The sequence below is a fragment of the Cryptomeria japonica genome, chromosome 10 (assembly GCF_030272615.1).
Source record: "Cryptomeria japonica chromosome 10, Sugi_1.0, whole genome shotgun sequence".
Lineage (NCBI taxonomy): Eukaryota > Viridiplantae > Streptophyta > Pinopsida > Cupressales > Cupressaceae > Cryptomeria > Cryptomeria japonica.
In genome coordinates this window covers 139,046,944-139,064,351 of record NC_081414.1, presented here as the reverse complement: position 1 = coordinate 139,064,351, position 17,408 = coordinate 139,046,944, and the positions used below count along the sequence as shown (strand labels likewise).

General features: G+C 35.8%; 1 protein-coding gene across 2 annotated transcripts in view; it reads left to right on the top strand.

Moving 5' to 3' along the window:
* The window catches only part of LOC131027153 (uncharacterized), a 198,922-nt gene extending 193,094 nt beyond the window's left edge, over positions 1–5,828 (top strand). For both annotated transcript variants that reach the window (XM_057957140.2, XM_057957141.2), the window contains exons 6-7: positions 5,056–5,161; positions 5,516–5,828. In XM_057957140.2, coding sequence (XP_057813123.1) covers positions 5,056–5,161; positions 5,516–5,593 — 184 coding nt within the window. In that variant the 3' untranslated portion in view covers positions 5,594–5,828. The remainder of the gene's footprint in view (positions 1–5,055; positions 5,162–5,515) is intronic.
* The last annotated feature ends 11,580 nt before the right edge of the window (positions 5,829–17,408 follow it).

The following is a 17,408-nucleotide window of genomic DNA, read 5'->3' as shown; positions in this document are numbered from 1 at the left end:
TCAAAACTTGGAATTTTCGAGTTCCGGTCGAAGCTGGTCAGTGGTGCAAGTGTAAACCCTAGGTTTGCATCCCAAAAAAGCAAAATGTAGACATCCCTAAAAAATAGGGAAAACTTTCTAAAAATAGCCATATCGGGGATTGGGCTAAAAATGCCAAAAATGAAACTTCCTAAAAAATAGGAAAAAGCAATAAAGCAAACTTTCTAAAAATAGAAAGTTGTCCAAATTCGTCCAGATCAATTGCGATCTTCATCCTTTGGCCTTTCTAAGCACTCTGGTGGTGTTCGCATTCCGGAATCACATAACTTGCAAAAACTAACTTTCAATAGTTAGGGCCTGAAATGCTTTGAACTAGACAAGGCTTGGGGAAACTGCAGCAAAAGGTCATAGGACACTAACAAAACCCTAGAAAGTAGGAAAAGAGAGGGTCCCCATTTGCAATGGGGCGATATGTGAAAAAGGTCACAACACAACCTTACCGACAATCCACTCTCAAGAAGAGTGGAGCAAAGAAGCTCAAGCCCTGTTTTTATCGATACTTCAAAGTCACCGGGAGGGTTGGGGAAGTGGCTTACGAGTTGGAGTTACTTGGCCTGAGAACAGTAAGGTACACAACATTTTCCATGTGTCACGCCTTAAGAAGGCACTTGGGTACAATGTGGTAGCTTCATTAGATTTACCTCCTTTGAATGAGGAGGGACAGTTGATTCTAATTCCAAAGGCCATCATTGACTCTAAGGAACGCTCTTTGAGAAGGAATCTTAAAGAATACTTGGTTAAATGGAAGAACCTACAGATTGAGGATGCGACTTGGGAGAATGATCAGATTTTGCAGCATCCAACCTTGCGATTGCTTGAGGACAAGCAATCTTGGGGAGGGCGAATTGTAATGTCCCCTTCTCAACTCTAGACCGTTAGATGGATCTTTAGCCTATTTTGGAAACTCGTAGGCTAATCAGAGACTAAATTAGGGCTTCCATCTTCAGGGTAGATTTCAAAGGGGTGTTTGCAAGAGTTTGGCAGTTTGCTCTCTGGGTCTTTCTGGGTTTTCAGAGAGCTTCAGAATGGTGTGACATGCTTTTCCATCAGAGGAGACTTTTGAACTTACTATTTTTAGTAAGTTACAACGGCTACCTGAATTGTGCTTAAAAGGTGTTTGAAGTCGCTATTTTTAGTAGTATGATGTAGCACTTGGTTTTTTTGGCAATCTAGTTTGAGGGGTGGTTTATTCAAGTTTCTTGGATTTCGTTTTTGGAAGGTAATAGCTGAAGTGATTTTATAATTTCAAGTTGCTTTTTGACCCCAATGCCTAGGCTCAATGATTTTTGTTTTTAAAAAATGTTCCCATGTGGTCGTCCAAGTTGGGAATTATTAATAATTTTTATTAAGTTATTTGTGCACATGAAAAGGGAAATAAAATAAAGCAAAACTTTTAATCGCACATGGCTTGGAGATGAGGGTCGATTCCTTGAGAAAAGCTATAAAAACAAGTTTGAGAGGCTCATTTTGGTATGCTATTATTTTGATAACGAAGTGTTGTTGGAATATTTTCAGAGACTCTTGCTTCGGGGTTGTGTGCCTCCTAGCTTCTTCCAGTTTCAAGTTTGAAAGATAACTCCTAACTGAGTGTGGTTTAGCTTCATCCAGAGGTTGCTAGGGTATTCCAATGGAGATTTCAGTTTTGAGTGGATTTGATGTTTTCTAGTTGGTGTGTGAGTGGTGTTGTTTGTTTTTGGAGTGTAAAAACCATGGTTGCTGATTCAAGTTTATACTCATACTGTCTGGAGGTTTGGTCTGAATTTTTTGGGTACTGGCTCATTTTTTCCTAGAGATCTGGGCTCTCCTATGCCCAAGGTTTCATGATTTTTTATGAGGACATTTGATTTTGTCATATCTTTTTGCTAGTCATACTATCTTGCCTAGGCTGCGTTGGGATTCGCGCCAACTCCCTAGTTGCTGGTTGGGACTTGGGATTGGATGGAGGTTGGACACCTAGCCTTTATGGTGTCTTTGCTTTCAGTTTGAGCTATTTCGGGGAAGAATCGAGGGAGATATGATCATTCGAAGTTTTCTTGGGTTGCTGGTTGAAAAGTTCAGTTTGCAACTGTTGCATATCAGATTGGATATCGATGTTCTAAACTCTTGTTTTTTATCATAATTTATCAGCATTGAGTTTGAATTTGTTTCTCTAACTTATTGAATCATAGTAGCAATGTTTCTCATGATGCTTCAATGTTAGCCTTATTGTAATTCGCTGATTTAGTAGTACTAAATAGCATTCCTTAATTTTCAGATTTTGAAGCTAATCTTGTTACCCACTAAACAAGTGGAAGTGGCTGGTTCATCGCCAATTTCTCATTTCATTACTTTCCAGCATTTGATATTAACACTTCCGCTGAATAAGTTGGTCGAGTTTAGTTTTTTGTATTGCCCGTTGAGAAGTGGAAGTGGCTGGTTACACCGCCAAGTTGTATTCCCTTTCATTTTCAGTATGTTTTTTCAAGTTGCTATCTAATACTCCCACTGAACAAGTGGTTGAGATTGTTGGATTTTCTTATGCTAACGTTAACGGGTGCAAATCCTTGTGTTTTAAAATGGAAAAAATTTAAAGGGATATTACAATGGGCGTGCACCTGGATTTTAATATTGATACTCGTTTTCTTTTTTAGAATGTGTACCTATTCTTATTTCTTTTTAGAACGTGTACCTGTTCTTAATCTATGAACTATTTTAAAATCTGAATTTTATATTGAAGATGGATATGAATATGCTCTGAGTTAAAAATTATTCTATTTCATGCCGGCGGATGGAATAATGACTTGTAAGTTGTAGACAAGTTGTTTGATTTCTTGATGCTAAAATCAGTGAAATGGATTTTGCTTGTCTTTTAAGCTACATTATGTTCTTACAATATTTGTTCGGTTGTGAAGTCTGTCTCTTCATCTCCAGCAGACTATTCTTTTCATATTCCTTCTTTTGTCCCTTCATCTTCAGTGACAAGTTCTATGTTAATCTGAGAAAATAACATTTTGAATAACGGACTGTTCTTTTCACATTCCTTTGTTCGGTTCTAAACTCCATCTCTTCATTTCCAATGGACTGTTCTTTTCATATTCCTTTTTTTGTCCCTTCATCTTCAGTGACAAGTTCTATATTAATGTGAAAAAATAACATTCTGAATAATGGACTGTTCTTTTCATATTCCTTTTTTTGTCCCTTCATCTTTAGTGACAAGTTCTATATTAATGTGAGAAAATAGCATTCTGAATAATGGACTGTTCTTTTTGTATTCCTTTTTTTTCCCTTTGTCTTTAGTGACAAGTTCTATATTAATGTGAGATATAACCAAAGAAACTGGACTCGGACTCGGCTCGGACTCGGCAAGGCCGACTCGGACTCAGACTCGGGACTTGGCGTCAGACTCGACTCCAGACTCGACTGGACTCGAGAAAGTGAAAAACTCAAGAAATTTAGAGATTTTTAAAGATTTAAACTTGTTTCAGGCACCCTTTATTGAATACACCTTAAAGACACAATAACATCATCAAACTCGGCTCATTTGATTACATACACAAGTATACATCAATCACATAAGCATAAATGCAAATTGTAGCTGAAGGAAATAACAAACATAGATATATAAATATTGTCAAATGTATACAATATTACAAAACTCATGGAATAAAAAATCCATGTCATCATATGATCATCATCAAATGTTTCATACAAATACCAAAGGTAAATACAACTACAAGCCTATGGCTCAGAGGAGCCTGCACCCTCCGGCCCCGACCCCCTGCGAAGGCGTCTAAGGTAGGTCCTGGATGATTCGACAACCATAGCCGCTCCCCGTGACACCATGCCATGCTCACCAACATCAAGAACATCCGTGTCACTATCTGCCTCTGAATCTCCTGTCTGTGCTCGTGCTCTCCGCTCCTCCTCTACCATGGCTATTGTCTCAGCCTCTATATCTACCTGGTCGATCCAATCAGTGTCATACTCGGAGCTTAAATTTTCCCTACTTCTATCGACGCAGTTTCCCCCCATATTTTTCGACGGGGGTTTGGGCGTAGCACCCCCAAGGTGGGGTCAAGGGGCATCACCCCTTGCGGGGTCAAGGGGCAACATCCCTTGCGCGCTCCCGATACAGGGCGGGGTCGAGGGGCAGCACCCCGCGAGGCCAAAAAAACTTATTATTTAATAAAGGTGTTGGGTGTTATTTTTCTATTGGCTGACATGTTGTAACCCTAATTTTTCTCATTCTCGGGCGAAGGTTGTAGTGAACAAAGACGATACCATTCATTAAAAAAAAACTTTTTAAAATGTTTTTTTTTGTCATTTTACTAACCCAGCCAGTAGCTGAGTTTGGGGCTCGGGACTCGCCGAGTTTGGGGCTCGGAGCCAAACTCGCCAACTCGGATGAGTCTGAGTCCGAGTCCCAGAGACTCGGCGAGCATGCGCTCGCCAGACTCGGACGAGTCCGAGTCCGAGTCCCAGAGACTCAGCGAGCATGACTCGGACTCGGACTCGCCGAGTTTAGGCGAGTCCCGTTTCTATATATAACATTCTAAATAACAAACTGTTCTTTTCATTTTCCTTTTTCGGCCCTTTCGTCTTCTGTGACAAGATCTATATTAATATTAGAAAATAACATTCTAAATAATGGAAAATAATGGACTGTTCTTTTCATATTCCTTTTTCTGTTCCTTCATCTGCAGTGACAAGTTCTATATTAATGTGAGAAAATATCATTCTGAATAATGGACTGTTCTTTTTATATTATTTTTTCCGTTCCTTCATCTTCAGCGAGAAAATAACATTTTGAATAAGTGGGACTGGGAATATATTTGCTGCTGTTAATAATAAGATATGAATACACTGTCTTTCCCATGGATGTAGTCAAATTGGTGAACCACGTAAAATCTAATATGTACTAATTTTTACTCTCTATTTTATATTGTACATGTTTTTTATCATTCACTTATTTGTCATATTCCGACAATATTCGTATTTGTACCTTAAAATTTAAAAGAAATTGTATTGGTGTTGTAGACCTATTGGAGCTGTTGTCTACAATGTTGAAGAATTAGACAAGGAGGATATCTTGAAGATAAGTCTTCGTAGTATTAGCTCTGAAGACACAACAGAAATTTCTCAGGTACATTGTCAAACTAGCTAGATTATAGTATTCTACATGGTCACTATGTTATAATGTATTTTTTAAAAAGGAGAGAACATTTTTTTATAATATATGTGAAACCAAATAGATTAATTATTATTGGATAAACACAAGTATTTCTTGCAGAAGCATTTTAGAAATTGGTTTTGGAACAGTATTAACCATAATTCAGAAATTACAGTTCAATGAACACTTCTCATATTTATGTCACATGTAGAAGTGGTCCATTCCTTCCAAAATAAAAGGATTTCAAAAAGTGTATTCTTTGTATGCATGAGAACTAGACAAAACAAATTTCTTAAAACTAAAAGGCATCAATTTGTTTTTATGCAGGTTTATGGAGGTGGTGGACATAAAAATGCAAGCTCATTTATGATAAATAGGGAAGAATTTGAGAAATGGAAATTGTAAATTTATGTAATAATTATCTTGTACATTTTAAGCGAAAGATATTTTCGACTTTAATGTAATTTTATTGAAAATCCATTTAATAAATAAAAATGTGGTATTATAGAGGAAACACATGTGCATGCACACACACAAAAGTAGTTCTATGTATGTGTTAATTGAATGTTTTTTTAACACGTCATATTAATTGATCTCAACATAAATAAATCTCAAACACTAAGAAAACATGTTGCTTTTATGAAGTTTAATACAATTTATTTTCTCTTTCAATTTAGGTTGATTTAGAAGTTTTTAACATGTACTTAATATTAGCATTATAGGATTAAAGTTGACAAGTACTTAATTGTATATCATTGACAATATAATGTATAGTAGAATGCACTTTTGTGTCTCATTCACTCTTTATTTTGGATGTAGAAAGGAAACATGAATTATTGTATGATTAGCCTTAGAAGTTGAAGTTAGCTCTTGTAAAGGTTGTTGAGATCTTGTACTTGTGGTACTTGGGTGATATTCACATGTAGAGAATCTTAGTAAGAAGAGTTTGTTTACATACTTGATTGTGTGATGTGCAATATAAATGTTTTGGTACAATAGTCAAAGCAAGTTATATATAATAAGGATGTTAAATATTTTGTAGTACTTCACAGATATGTTGGTTCATATGTGTTGGTGCTCTGACAATAATCATAACACATTTAAAAGACTCACCACATATGTAATTAGTGTTTGGTTTAACTTTTATTTTCTCTTTCAATTTAGGTTGATTTAGAAGTTTTTTAACATGCACTTGATACTAGCATTATAGGACTAATGTTGACAAGTACTTAATTGTATATCCTTGACAATATAATGTATAGTAGAATGCACTCTTGTGTCTCATTTTGGATGTAGAAAGGAAACATGAATTATTGTATGATTAGCCTTAGAAGTTGAAGTTAGCTCTTGTAAAAGGTTCTTGAGATCTTGTACTTGTGATACTTGGGTGAAATTAACTCGTAGAGAATCTTAGTAAGAAGAGTTTGTCTACATATTTGATTGTGGTGATGTGCAATGCAACTATAAATGTTGTGGTACAATAGGCAAAGCAAGTTGTATATATTAATGATTTTAAATGTTTTGTGGTACTTCTAATATGTTGGTTCATGTCTTGGTGCTATGACAATAATCATAAAGCATTATAACAACTTACCACATATGTAATTAATGTTTGAAGTAGCATAGTCATATTGTACATGCAACAAATCTAAAATTTTTGCAATACAATTTGTGAGCAATATAATGTCATGGAAGATGTCACAATGTATTGCAAGTAGTTAGGAGTAACATTATGTTGATGTGAGCTATTGCAAATAAGGAGATGGCACATGGTTATATTAAAAACATACATGTATGCCAACAATGTTAAAGTATAACTATTAATTCATAGTTTGTGGTAGTGGTAGAGTCTACAAGGTGATTATCTATGAGACTCATGCTTGGTGTTGTATGTTGATGTCGAGTATTGTCAGATTATAATTGCATGACTCGGTATTTATGGATTGGTTGGATATATATATAACACATTGAGTGTGAATTATATTATATAAGAGAAACATACAATATTAGAGAAACATGTAACATTGCGAACAAAATGGGAGCAAGGTTTAACCCATAAGGTAGCAAAAGAGATTGAAAACAAACTAATATGGGGGGTTGCCCAAAATATGGGAGTTGAGCTCGACCATTGAGCCAATAGAATAACTAGGTGGGAGAAGAGAGAGGAGAGATCATTGCTCAATGAACTTCGATGGCAGTCGAGTATTGAACTTGTTCACCATTGTTGGCAGGCCATAGAAGAAGTCTTGAATCCTACTCATGTGAGCCTCAGAAAAGAGGTCCTTGTTGTTGGCAAGGAACACATTCATTGTTGCAAAGTCATCGTATATGACACGACTTGAAGAGGGCCCACACCTTTTGCATTTTCTCTGCCTTACCCTCCACAACAAGGTCAAAAACTTCTCTTAGAGCGCTTGAGATCACACCCACATCAATTCTTGCAATGACCTGAGCAATTGTTGGCCATAGAAGAAGTCTTGAATCCTACTCATGTGAGCCTCAGAAAAGAGGTCCTTGTTGTTGGCAAGGAACACATTCATTGTTGCAAAGTCATCGTATATGACACGACTTGAAGAGGGCCTACACCTTTTGCATTTTCTCTGCCTTACCCTCCACAACAAGGTCAAAAACTTCTCTTAGAGCACTTGAGATCACACCCACATCAATTCTTGCAATGACCTGAGCAATTGTTGGCCAATATTGCTCTGAGACTATCTTGTTTCCCACCATGCATACCTAGCCAGGGAATGCAATGTCTACAATAAGGGAGTAAAGAAGAAATCATAAATCTGACCAACGTGGAGGTAGGTGTCTCCACTGCCAAAATAATATTGAAGGATCCGAGTGATAGCTTCCTAGAATTCTTCATCTATTGATCGAAAGAGATGTTCACATTGTTGTTGAAGAGACTTGCTCAAACACATTCAGTTCACACCAAAATGAAGAGCCATATCAAGCCGATAGCAGAGAGTTACTGTTGAACTTGGGCACTTGAGCCAAACTTAGAATAGCAGAGGAGTAATCAATGCAGCATGGAGAAAAGAAAAATGAGATGGATCTTTATCAACAAACAACAACACAAGATCAAATATAGGCAAACAAAAAACATGTAAACTCGAATCAAAAGTTGCACTGAGAAAACATGTGATCAAGGGTCATCGAGTGCATAAAGGAATGTACAAATCCATTTAAAATGGAAGAAGATAAAAGCCTAAATTCTATCATCAACTTGATAGAGCATGATTGGACTACATCCACAAAAAACACTCTGCTAGCTTCTCATGGTACCAAAGCATTGAGAGGGCAGTTAAGTTGTGGATGTGGGTTGTTGAAAAGAATCTTGATGCCAAGAACAAGTACACTCAAAATTGCAAAGCTAAAGCAATATGAGTTAAGATAGAGACATGTGAAGGAATCATGACAATGGACAAAGGTAACATGAGGAGGAAAAAACAAGTGGAATCGTGCAAGGAGCATGGATATCAAGTGGAGCAAAGATATAGAGTGGATCCCCAACGAATATAGAGAGGACAAAATGAAAACCAGACTAGGAGCAGACCACATGTGATTGAGTGAACCAAAAAGGGGGGGGGAATACGATATGAAATGGACTAAAAAAGAAGACAACCTCAAGCCTATAGAATGCAAGGATGGATATTCATTCAAGAAGCCAAAAGAAGATTGCCTCAAATAGGAATGAAGACGAAACTTGTGATCAAAGATACAAAAAGAAGTTAGCCGATAGTAGCATCTTTTATGACCAAGGAGGGAAGACATGGATCTATCATGATTTCAAGATTGTTATAATATTTCTCACTTGTTTCAAGAGAGTAGCCCCTGTTTGCCAACTTATCTACAACCCTATTAGCTTCTCTAAAGTAGTGGAGAAGGTGGTAGAAGTCAAATAACACCAGATATTGCCATGCTTCTTGTAATATGTAATAAATTTTTCAGTTGGGAGTTGTTCTACTTTTCAATGTTGACATAATGATCTAAGAATCTCCTTCTACTATTAGGTTATTCACTTTTGCCTTCACTGCTAACTTAAGACTCACAACCAAAGCCCTTGCTTCGACCATGTTGTTCGAATTATTAGGAGTTTTGGCAGCCAATGTTGCCATGGCCACACCCTTGGAGTCTTTGAGAATACAACCCACACTTGAGATATCGGGGTTACCTTTAGAAGCCCCATCAAAATTTAGTTTGGCAAAGTTACTGTCAAGGGGTTTCCATTTAATTTCTTTTATGTTAATGTTTTTAGGAGTGTTATTCAACAAAATCCCTTTAGATGGAAGGGATATGGATTTCCATTCAGATAAGATTATATCATCCACTGAAATGAAACAAGAGTCAACTCTTTTGTGTTTATTGGTGTAGGCATTTATTGATTATGATATTGCTTTCTCAATATTCATGAGGACCCCCTCAAAATTGTTTTTCTCATTCCTAATGATGCATTTGTTTCCCTCCCACCAGATGGTCCAGATGAGTGAGTGCAACCTTCCAGATGATAGCAAAGAAAGAGTTTTGGTGGAGGAGGTGGCAGGATTGAAAAACTCCAAGAAGATTTGATTGTAGTGGAGTACTCCAAAGTAACTTACCTTGTAACCATATCTAGCATGATCTCGAGATTGGGCAGTTCAAGAGAGTGGTTTTTTGTTTCATGTTTTGAATCACAAATCACACAATTAAAAGGAGGAACAGTGCCCCATCGAGAAAGTTTGTCACTAGTTAAAATTCTACCCTTTAGAGATAGCTAAGCAAACTACTTCGCTTTTGGCAATCCTACATCAGACCAGCATAAAGAATAGCATCTCCTCTTTGTAGCCCCTCTAGGATTCTCAATGAGATTGTATCCTTGCTTGATTGAATACATCCCCGATGGGGAAGGAGACCAAATGAGGCAGTCCATGGTGTCATTGTAGTGCAAGAATCTCTTTTTGAGTTCAGTTTGGAGGATGTTTCTTTGGTTTGTAGGAATTGGGATTGAGGAGAGATTTTTCCAATGTGAAGATTTCAATCCATTATCAACCTTTATGTAAAAATAATCACTCACATTGGCATCCCATTTTTCTTTAAGGATGGATTTTGTTTGATTTAATGTATCCATGTTGGAGAGAGGAGGGAAACCATAACAAGAATCTTCCCAAAACAGGGCTTTCTTCTCATTTTGAATAACCCAAGTTAGAAAGGGAAGGAAGACCGGCTTGCAACTTATCATGAAGTTCTACATCTAAGAACTAGGTGGAGGATTTAAGACTATGAAGATTCTTTCTGGATCATTAGAATCCAAATATTTAGATCTCAATATTGCAGCCCATTTTGATATCCACAACTAAACAATTGATATTTACAAAGGTGCCAAAGTCATCTACTCTAGTGTACATGTTAAAACGAATAGTATTTGATTGTATACTATTGGTGTGTAAACATTAGAGTGGTTGTAAAAGATTGTGATATAGATTGAGACTTTGTAAAAGTTTTCAAAGATCTCATTGTATTGAATTAGTTTTAATTCTAAAAATATAATTGTAAATGTCTTTTGATAGTGAGTTTTCTCTAAAAAATATTTTACATGCAAATATTTGTCTTGTGTAAATATTATGGATGCATGTTGCTCCATTTACTTTTATACACAATTTTGAGTTTTAATTATCCCAATTTTTTGATTGTTTACAACGAGGGTGAAAATGCTTAACATTTGTTATAAGAGTGCAAGGTTGTTTCGATGGTTACCATTTTGTTGGAGTTGCAAACCCTATCATGTATAGTGATAAACCAAAATAGTGGATGGTTTGTATAGTTTTTGTACAATGAGGAAGGAGGGAAGACGAATTTTTTTAACAAGAAAATAGAATAATATTAAATATATGGCTAGCATATTGATATCTAAAATTGATAAATTCAATAGTAAGAATTTCAAACTATGGAAGTTGAAGATGGAGGATCTGTTGGTAGAAAGAGATGAGTGGAATGTGGTATGTTCTACAAAACTATAAAGTATGTTTGATGAAAACTAAGATTGGATAAGAAATGTGGGAGTGCAATTTAGTTATGTTTATCAAATGTCGTGTTGATGAATTTGTTTGATGAAAAAATACAAATTTATTATAGAAAAAGTTAAATATGTCATATTAGTCTAAAAGTTTGTTAATAAGTTTGTTTACAAAAGAATTTTTTTTTATTTTAAATGAGGGATAATGATTCAAGTACTATTCATTTGAATAAATTTAATATAAGTTTAAGTCAATTTCCATTAATACGAGTCAAGATAGATGAAGAGGACAATTGCATTTTGTTCCTTTGTTTATTATTATATTTATAAGAAAATCTTATTGTTTGTAAGTACTAATGTTACATCACTTATTAAAAAATGTTATTGACATTTCATTAAGATTTGGCAATCTCATTCAAATATTGCATTGGATTTGGGTAATCCCGCAATAATGACTTCCACTTTTTGGCCAAAGTATAACATTGAAATCAACATTTTAAACTAAATTTTTACTTTTTGACACCTATAGCAGCTAAACATTAAGAATTTAAAGATGATCAAACTAGTGATATGTGGGATTTTGTTTGTAGATTCTCAATAAATTTATTTTCAATTGAAAATACATTGTGAATTTTTTAACGTAACTTTTAATAACTTGTTTTTATAGTAGACATTTTAAAAGTGATGTTTATGTCGTAAAACATCTCTTTTTTTAACAAAGGATAAAATTCTAATTTTTTTAATATTTTCATAATTTTTTGTTGTATTTTTTTTAATTAAGTTTTGAAGTCAAAGTAATTATAATTTAGACATAGGTGTATGTCGAAACATATGACTTGTTTTTTTATGTATCAAAATTCAATTCTTTTTTATTGAAACAAGGACTTCAATACCTAATGCATAAATATTTTTCAAATCATTTTTTTCGCTATTTCACTATTTTTCCACAATTTGTAGACAAAAGAACTTGATGTTCAATGAAAAACCTATGTTCAGTAAAACATAAAAAATAAATATATAATACAATCAAAATATATTAATAATTATACTTATTGTTAAACACATTTTGAGGGCACCTGGTTGTAGGACCATAGTATTAGCTACATGTTTTGGAAACCATTTATTGTTTCTAATTTATTAATTTTCTATATATTTGAAGCATAAGATAGTGGATTCAATTGTAATTTTGTAGGTATTATCATGTTGCTAGATTCTTATCATTTAGAGGGATTGAGTTGATTGCATTGTTGTACTCTATTTTTGAGATTAGTACAAGCTTGGGTCTCTTTGATGGTGGAGTTTTCAACTAGAAGGTTTTCTCCATGTATATCAATATTCACATAATTTGTTACTTCTTGTTTAATTCTCCATTATTTCATTGATATATTTTATGATTTATCAAATGTATTAAATAGCTTTAAAACACTTTCAATTGATGTTACTATTGTGTTGTCTACCTTTCTTTTAACAATTATCATTAATTACACATATTCATCTACATTGATCTCATTTGTGCAAACCATTGCAAAGAAGTAGGGGCATGGAGGAGAAGTTGCCCACGTCTATTTGTACCAACCCTAATTGTGCTAACTCATGCAAGAAGTGGACTAAATAGGAGTGATTTCCCTATTTCATCTTTATTGATATATCCAATGCTACTTGGGGAAAACATAAGTAATTAAGGCTTAATTATTTCCAACTATACACATTTTTTGTAATTGACTACACAATGGTAAACTAGTTGGGACATTGTTGTCACAAAAGTTTGCACCTTTGTTGAACACTTGTCCTCAACAACCTTGTGAAGCATGGAAACAAACTCCAAGTGTGGGATCTTGCGCAAGTGAGGTTGAATCTCTGAAGAAGGTCAACTTCCTTACCAATCAGGGTGCAGTATTGAATCAACCTAACACTTATACACCCTATTCTAATGATCTGAGGAGAAAAGGGGAGAATGAATGCTGAAAGGGAAAAGAGGTGATACACCTAGATTGAAATATGTTTCTTCCCCGCCTGTAAATGCACAAGACATCAATAAACTACCCAAAGATATACACAAATCTCTATCTTAACAAATATCTCCAAAGAAAGCAAGGAGGTTAGAACCTAGCTAGATGATGAGAGGGATTGAGAAATACCCACAGACAACACATACATGCAAGTTAACGTATATTGAAATCAAGAGACAAAAAGAAAGAAAGATTGCAGAATAAGAGGTGAAAAACACACAATGTATTCAACAACAGAGATAAGGTAAGAACGGATAGTTTATTAACATAAAGGAAAGGTGATTCATAGTTACACATATCATAGAAATTCTATAGGAGAAAAAGGAGAAGAACTGATGCAGGAGCATCCCCGATTATTGGCAATCTTGCATCAACCAAAAAATATTTCTTTTCAGTTTGTTTTCTCTTTTTATTTCTGCATTTTCTTGCATTGGCTCACCGGATTTTGTGGAGATGGATTTTTCTTCAGGACATGATCATCTTCTTTATTCCTAAACTGTAGAGCATTTGTATCATTTTTCGGCAAGTTATCGATTCTGGATTCTGAGAAAATTTTCTGGCACTGGAACCGCTTGGACCTATTTGCATTGGTGAATCTATTGGATCCTTTCCATATCTTGCAGAGCCCAGTTCAATGATTTTGATGTTCCTTGGCGTGTGGCCAACCTTCCCTTTCATCCACACTTCATCCTTTTGATTTTTGGGAGGAATCTCTTTAGCGGAGGCTGACCTGTTGGTTTTACATGTTTGATCTTGTTCTTCGACATTTGATCCCTTTTGGCCGATTGGATCTCCTTGGATCATATAAATCATTGTAATTGAGCATTAGAAATCAATCATTTCAAGCATAGAAGATAGATCTTAAGATTTGGAGGTACAGAGTTGACCAATTTTGTAATTAAGCATGTATGTAATAGGCCAGTGAGCCGAATCTTGTAATCCGAATGTTACCGATTATCTGTAATCAGTTTTCATGATCTATTTCATTGAGTCCTGCATTGCCTCCATCATATCCTCTTGTTTTCATTGTGTTTACTCTTGTTGCCCGGTCCAGACTTATCTCTTTGAGGTCCCTCCTAACCGGTGACTGCACCAAGTGGTATTAGAGTGAGATTTCATTCTAGAGATTGTGTTAACCTGAGAATTTTGTTATAGGGTGACAGATTGTGGATCTGAACTGCAACTACAGATGACTGGCATGAAGATGCCGCAAAGAGGAAATAGGAATGGTGGAGTGCGTGGGAATGCAGACCCTACTGTGATGGAAATATTGTGAGGAATTGCAGCCCGGTTGGAAGTTGTTGAGACAACCCAGAGAAGAGGCTGAATTATTGAAGATGTGAGTGAAGATGAAGAAGAAGCACTGACAAAACAAGTAGCAAATTCACCGGTGATTGATCTAGATGAAGAAAGGTTCTCAAGGTTTTTGATTAGGGCGAACGCTAAACCACATTTTACCCCACTAGAGTATGATGGAAAGTTGGATTCAGATGAATTGATGGATTGGATCTTAGAGATGGAGAAGTATTTTGATTTTGAGAAGACTGCAAAGGAAAGAAAGGTTAAATATGTTTGTACCTGGTTGAAAGGTCATGCATCTCTTTGGTGGGAACATTTGAAGGTCGATAGACAAAGAAGAGGTAAAGAGAAGATCAAATCATGGAAGTGAATGGTTGCTAAGTTAAAATCAAAGTTTATGTCAGTTGATTATCAAGTGAACATATTCCGGAAATTACAAAACTTGAAGCAAAAGTAATCTAGTGTGAAGGAGTATACCGAAAGCATTCTACAAGTTGAATATAAGATCCGGACATGTCGATGATGAGGTTGAACAAGTTGCTAGATATTTGAATGGATTGCAAATGTCTATACTGATGAATAATGATGAACAACATATACCCTAACTGGTACTAAGAGGGGGGTGAATCAGTACATACAAAATCTTCTCTGCAACTTATCAAGTTAAAACAATGCAAACCGGTTGTCTTTATTACTGAACTTAACCATGGCAATACTGGTTAAACACAGTAAGACTTCAAGCAACATAAACTGGTAAAACTAAACACTTCAAATACATTTAATACTTGATAACTACTTCACCCATAAACATATGCATGTGTTACATCAACAATACCATAACCATTATCTCTTCATGCATAATCACTTAAACAAAGAATACTTAATCATCACATGAAAAATGCACAACTCATGACACACAGATTTTTCACGTGGAAACCCAAATGGGAAAAACCATGGTGGAGATGAATACTCACAAGCTTGTTTTTGAACTCTTTTGAAGCTCGCTCTGTTAGGAGCCTAGTCCGGTTAAAGACTTTACAATAAGGTTCTGCTAGGAACCGATCCTGTTAAAGATCACCCGGTTAAGGGATAGCTATATACCCTATTAAAGGTTGGAACCCTGTTAAAGGTTACCTTGCTAGAGGATTTAAAGAAATCAATGAACTTGAGTCACCTGGTTAGAGAATTTACAGTAATCCTGTTAAAGCTACCCAACAAAGGGATTTTCCTTTTGTTGAAATGGTTAGAAGACAATAGGTAAAGCTTTGATATGATAACAACACTATATGCTAAGGTAGATCCTTTTCAGTTCCTCTACTCTACAATCACACTCTGTAGTTTTCTCTCACTGGTCTGGCAAGTATCTCATCACTCAGATACACACACAATATTTTCCAACAACTTACAATAATAAACATCATCGACCTTATATACAACAATTAGGTCTGTAGCATAAACCCTAAACCCTAAGTGTTTACAATACAAGCGGTCCAATCCTGACCATCCAAACACTTTGCATAGAGAAATACAATTTCAAATAGATCACAAGACAATCTGCATCATCCACTCTTCACTGCACATAGAAATTAGTAACTCATCACGCTTTCTTCTCATACTGCTAAGAAGAATGTTCATTCTCGAGGTAGACATTTAATGCAGTCGATCTTCACATGCAAGATGCTCAAGGAAATCCTTCACATGCACAAAGCTAGCGTGGTATCACGATCTCATCTTCATCTCTTAGCTAACTCATCACAGAATGTCATCGGTTGCATTGCACAAGCAAGATTGCCAAACCGGAAACCCTAGAGCTGAGACTACCAATCAATAGTCACACTCAGTGAAGCCCTGACATCAGTTCATTGCATCTCTTCATACTGGTTCACCAAATTCTTCCAATCTGCATACTAGTTCACTTGCACTTATTGACATCAATGACAACATACATTATCATCACATCAACATGTTGGTTCATCATATGCCAACAATCTCCCCCTTTGGCATTGATGACAATACTCAGTGTAGCATTGCAACTGTAAACATCATAGACCAGTGTATTCTGCATCATCAAATATCTTCTCCCCATACATCAGATATCTTCTTCCCCTTTGACAACAATACCAAAGTGGAGGCACAAGCTTCCATTCTCCACTATGCTGCTCCTCCTATGGAGTAGAATCCTTCAACACATCAATCCTAAAATATTTGACACTGTAGTACCTGACTGATGTGGAGCACACAACTTTAGTTGACTTCATGAAGGGGCAGAACCCCTAATTCACCTCTCAAATAGGTAAATGTAGTCTTCAATAAGGGCTTAGTGAATATATTTGCTAGCTGCTCCTTACTAGAAACATGTTCTAGTACAACCTCCTTATTCTGAACCTTCTCTCTCAAGAAATGATACTTGAGCTCAATGTGCTTAGTTCTAGCATGCAATACTAGATTCTTGGAAATATTGATTGCACTGGTATTGTCACAAAATATACTCACCGGTTCAGATATAGGTACTTTGAAACCTTCCAATACATGTTTCATCCAGTTTGCTTGAGTGCAGTTCATAAATGCTGCCACATATTCTGCTTTAGCTATAGACTGAGAAGTACAACTCTGCTTCTTTCTTGTCCAGGAGACCAATTTTCCACCAAGAAAGAATGCTCCACCGGTTGTGCTCTTCCGATCGTCTACCTTACCTACCCAATCGACATCAATATATAATTTGAGATTAAAGTCACCATTATATGGATACCACAATCCATAGTCAACTGTTCCTTTCATATATCTAAGAATCCACTTGACAACTACGAAGTGGGATTCTCTTGGAATTTTCTGAAAATGAGCTACTATGCCCATTGCATGAGCAATATCCGGTCTACTGTGCACCACATAGTGCATCTTACCGTTCATTGACCGGTAC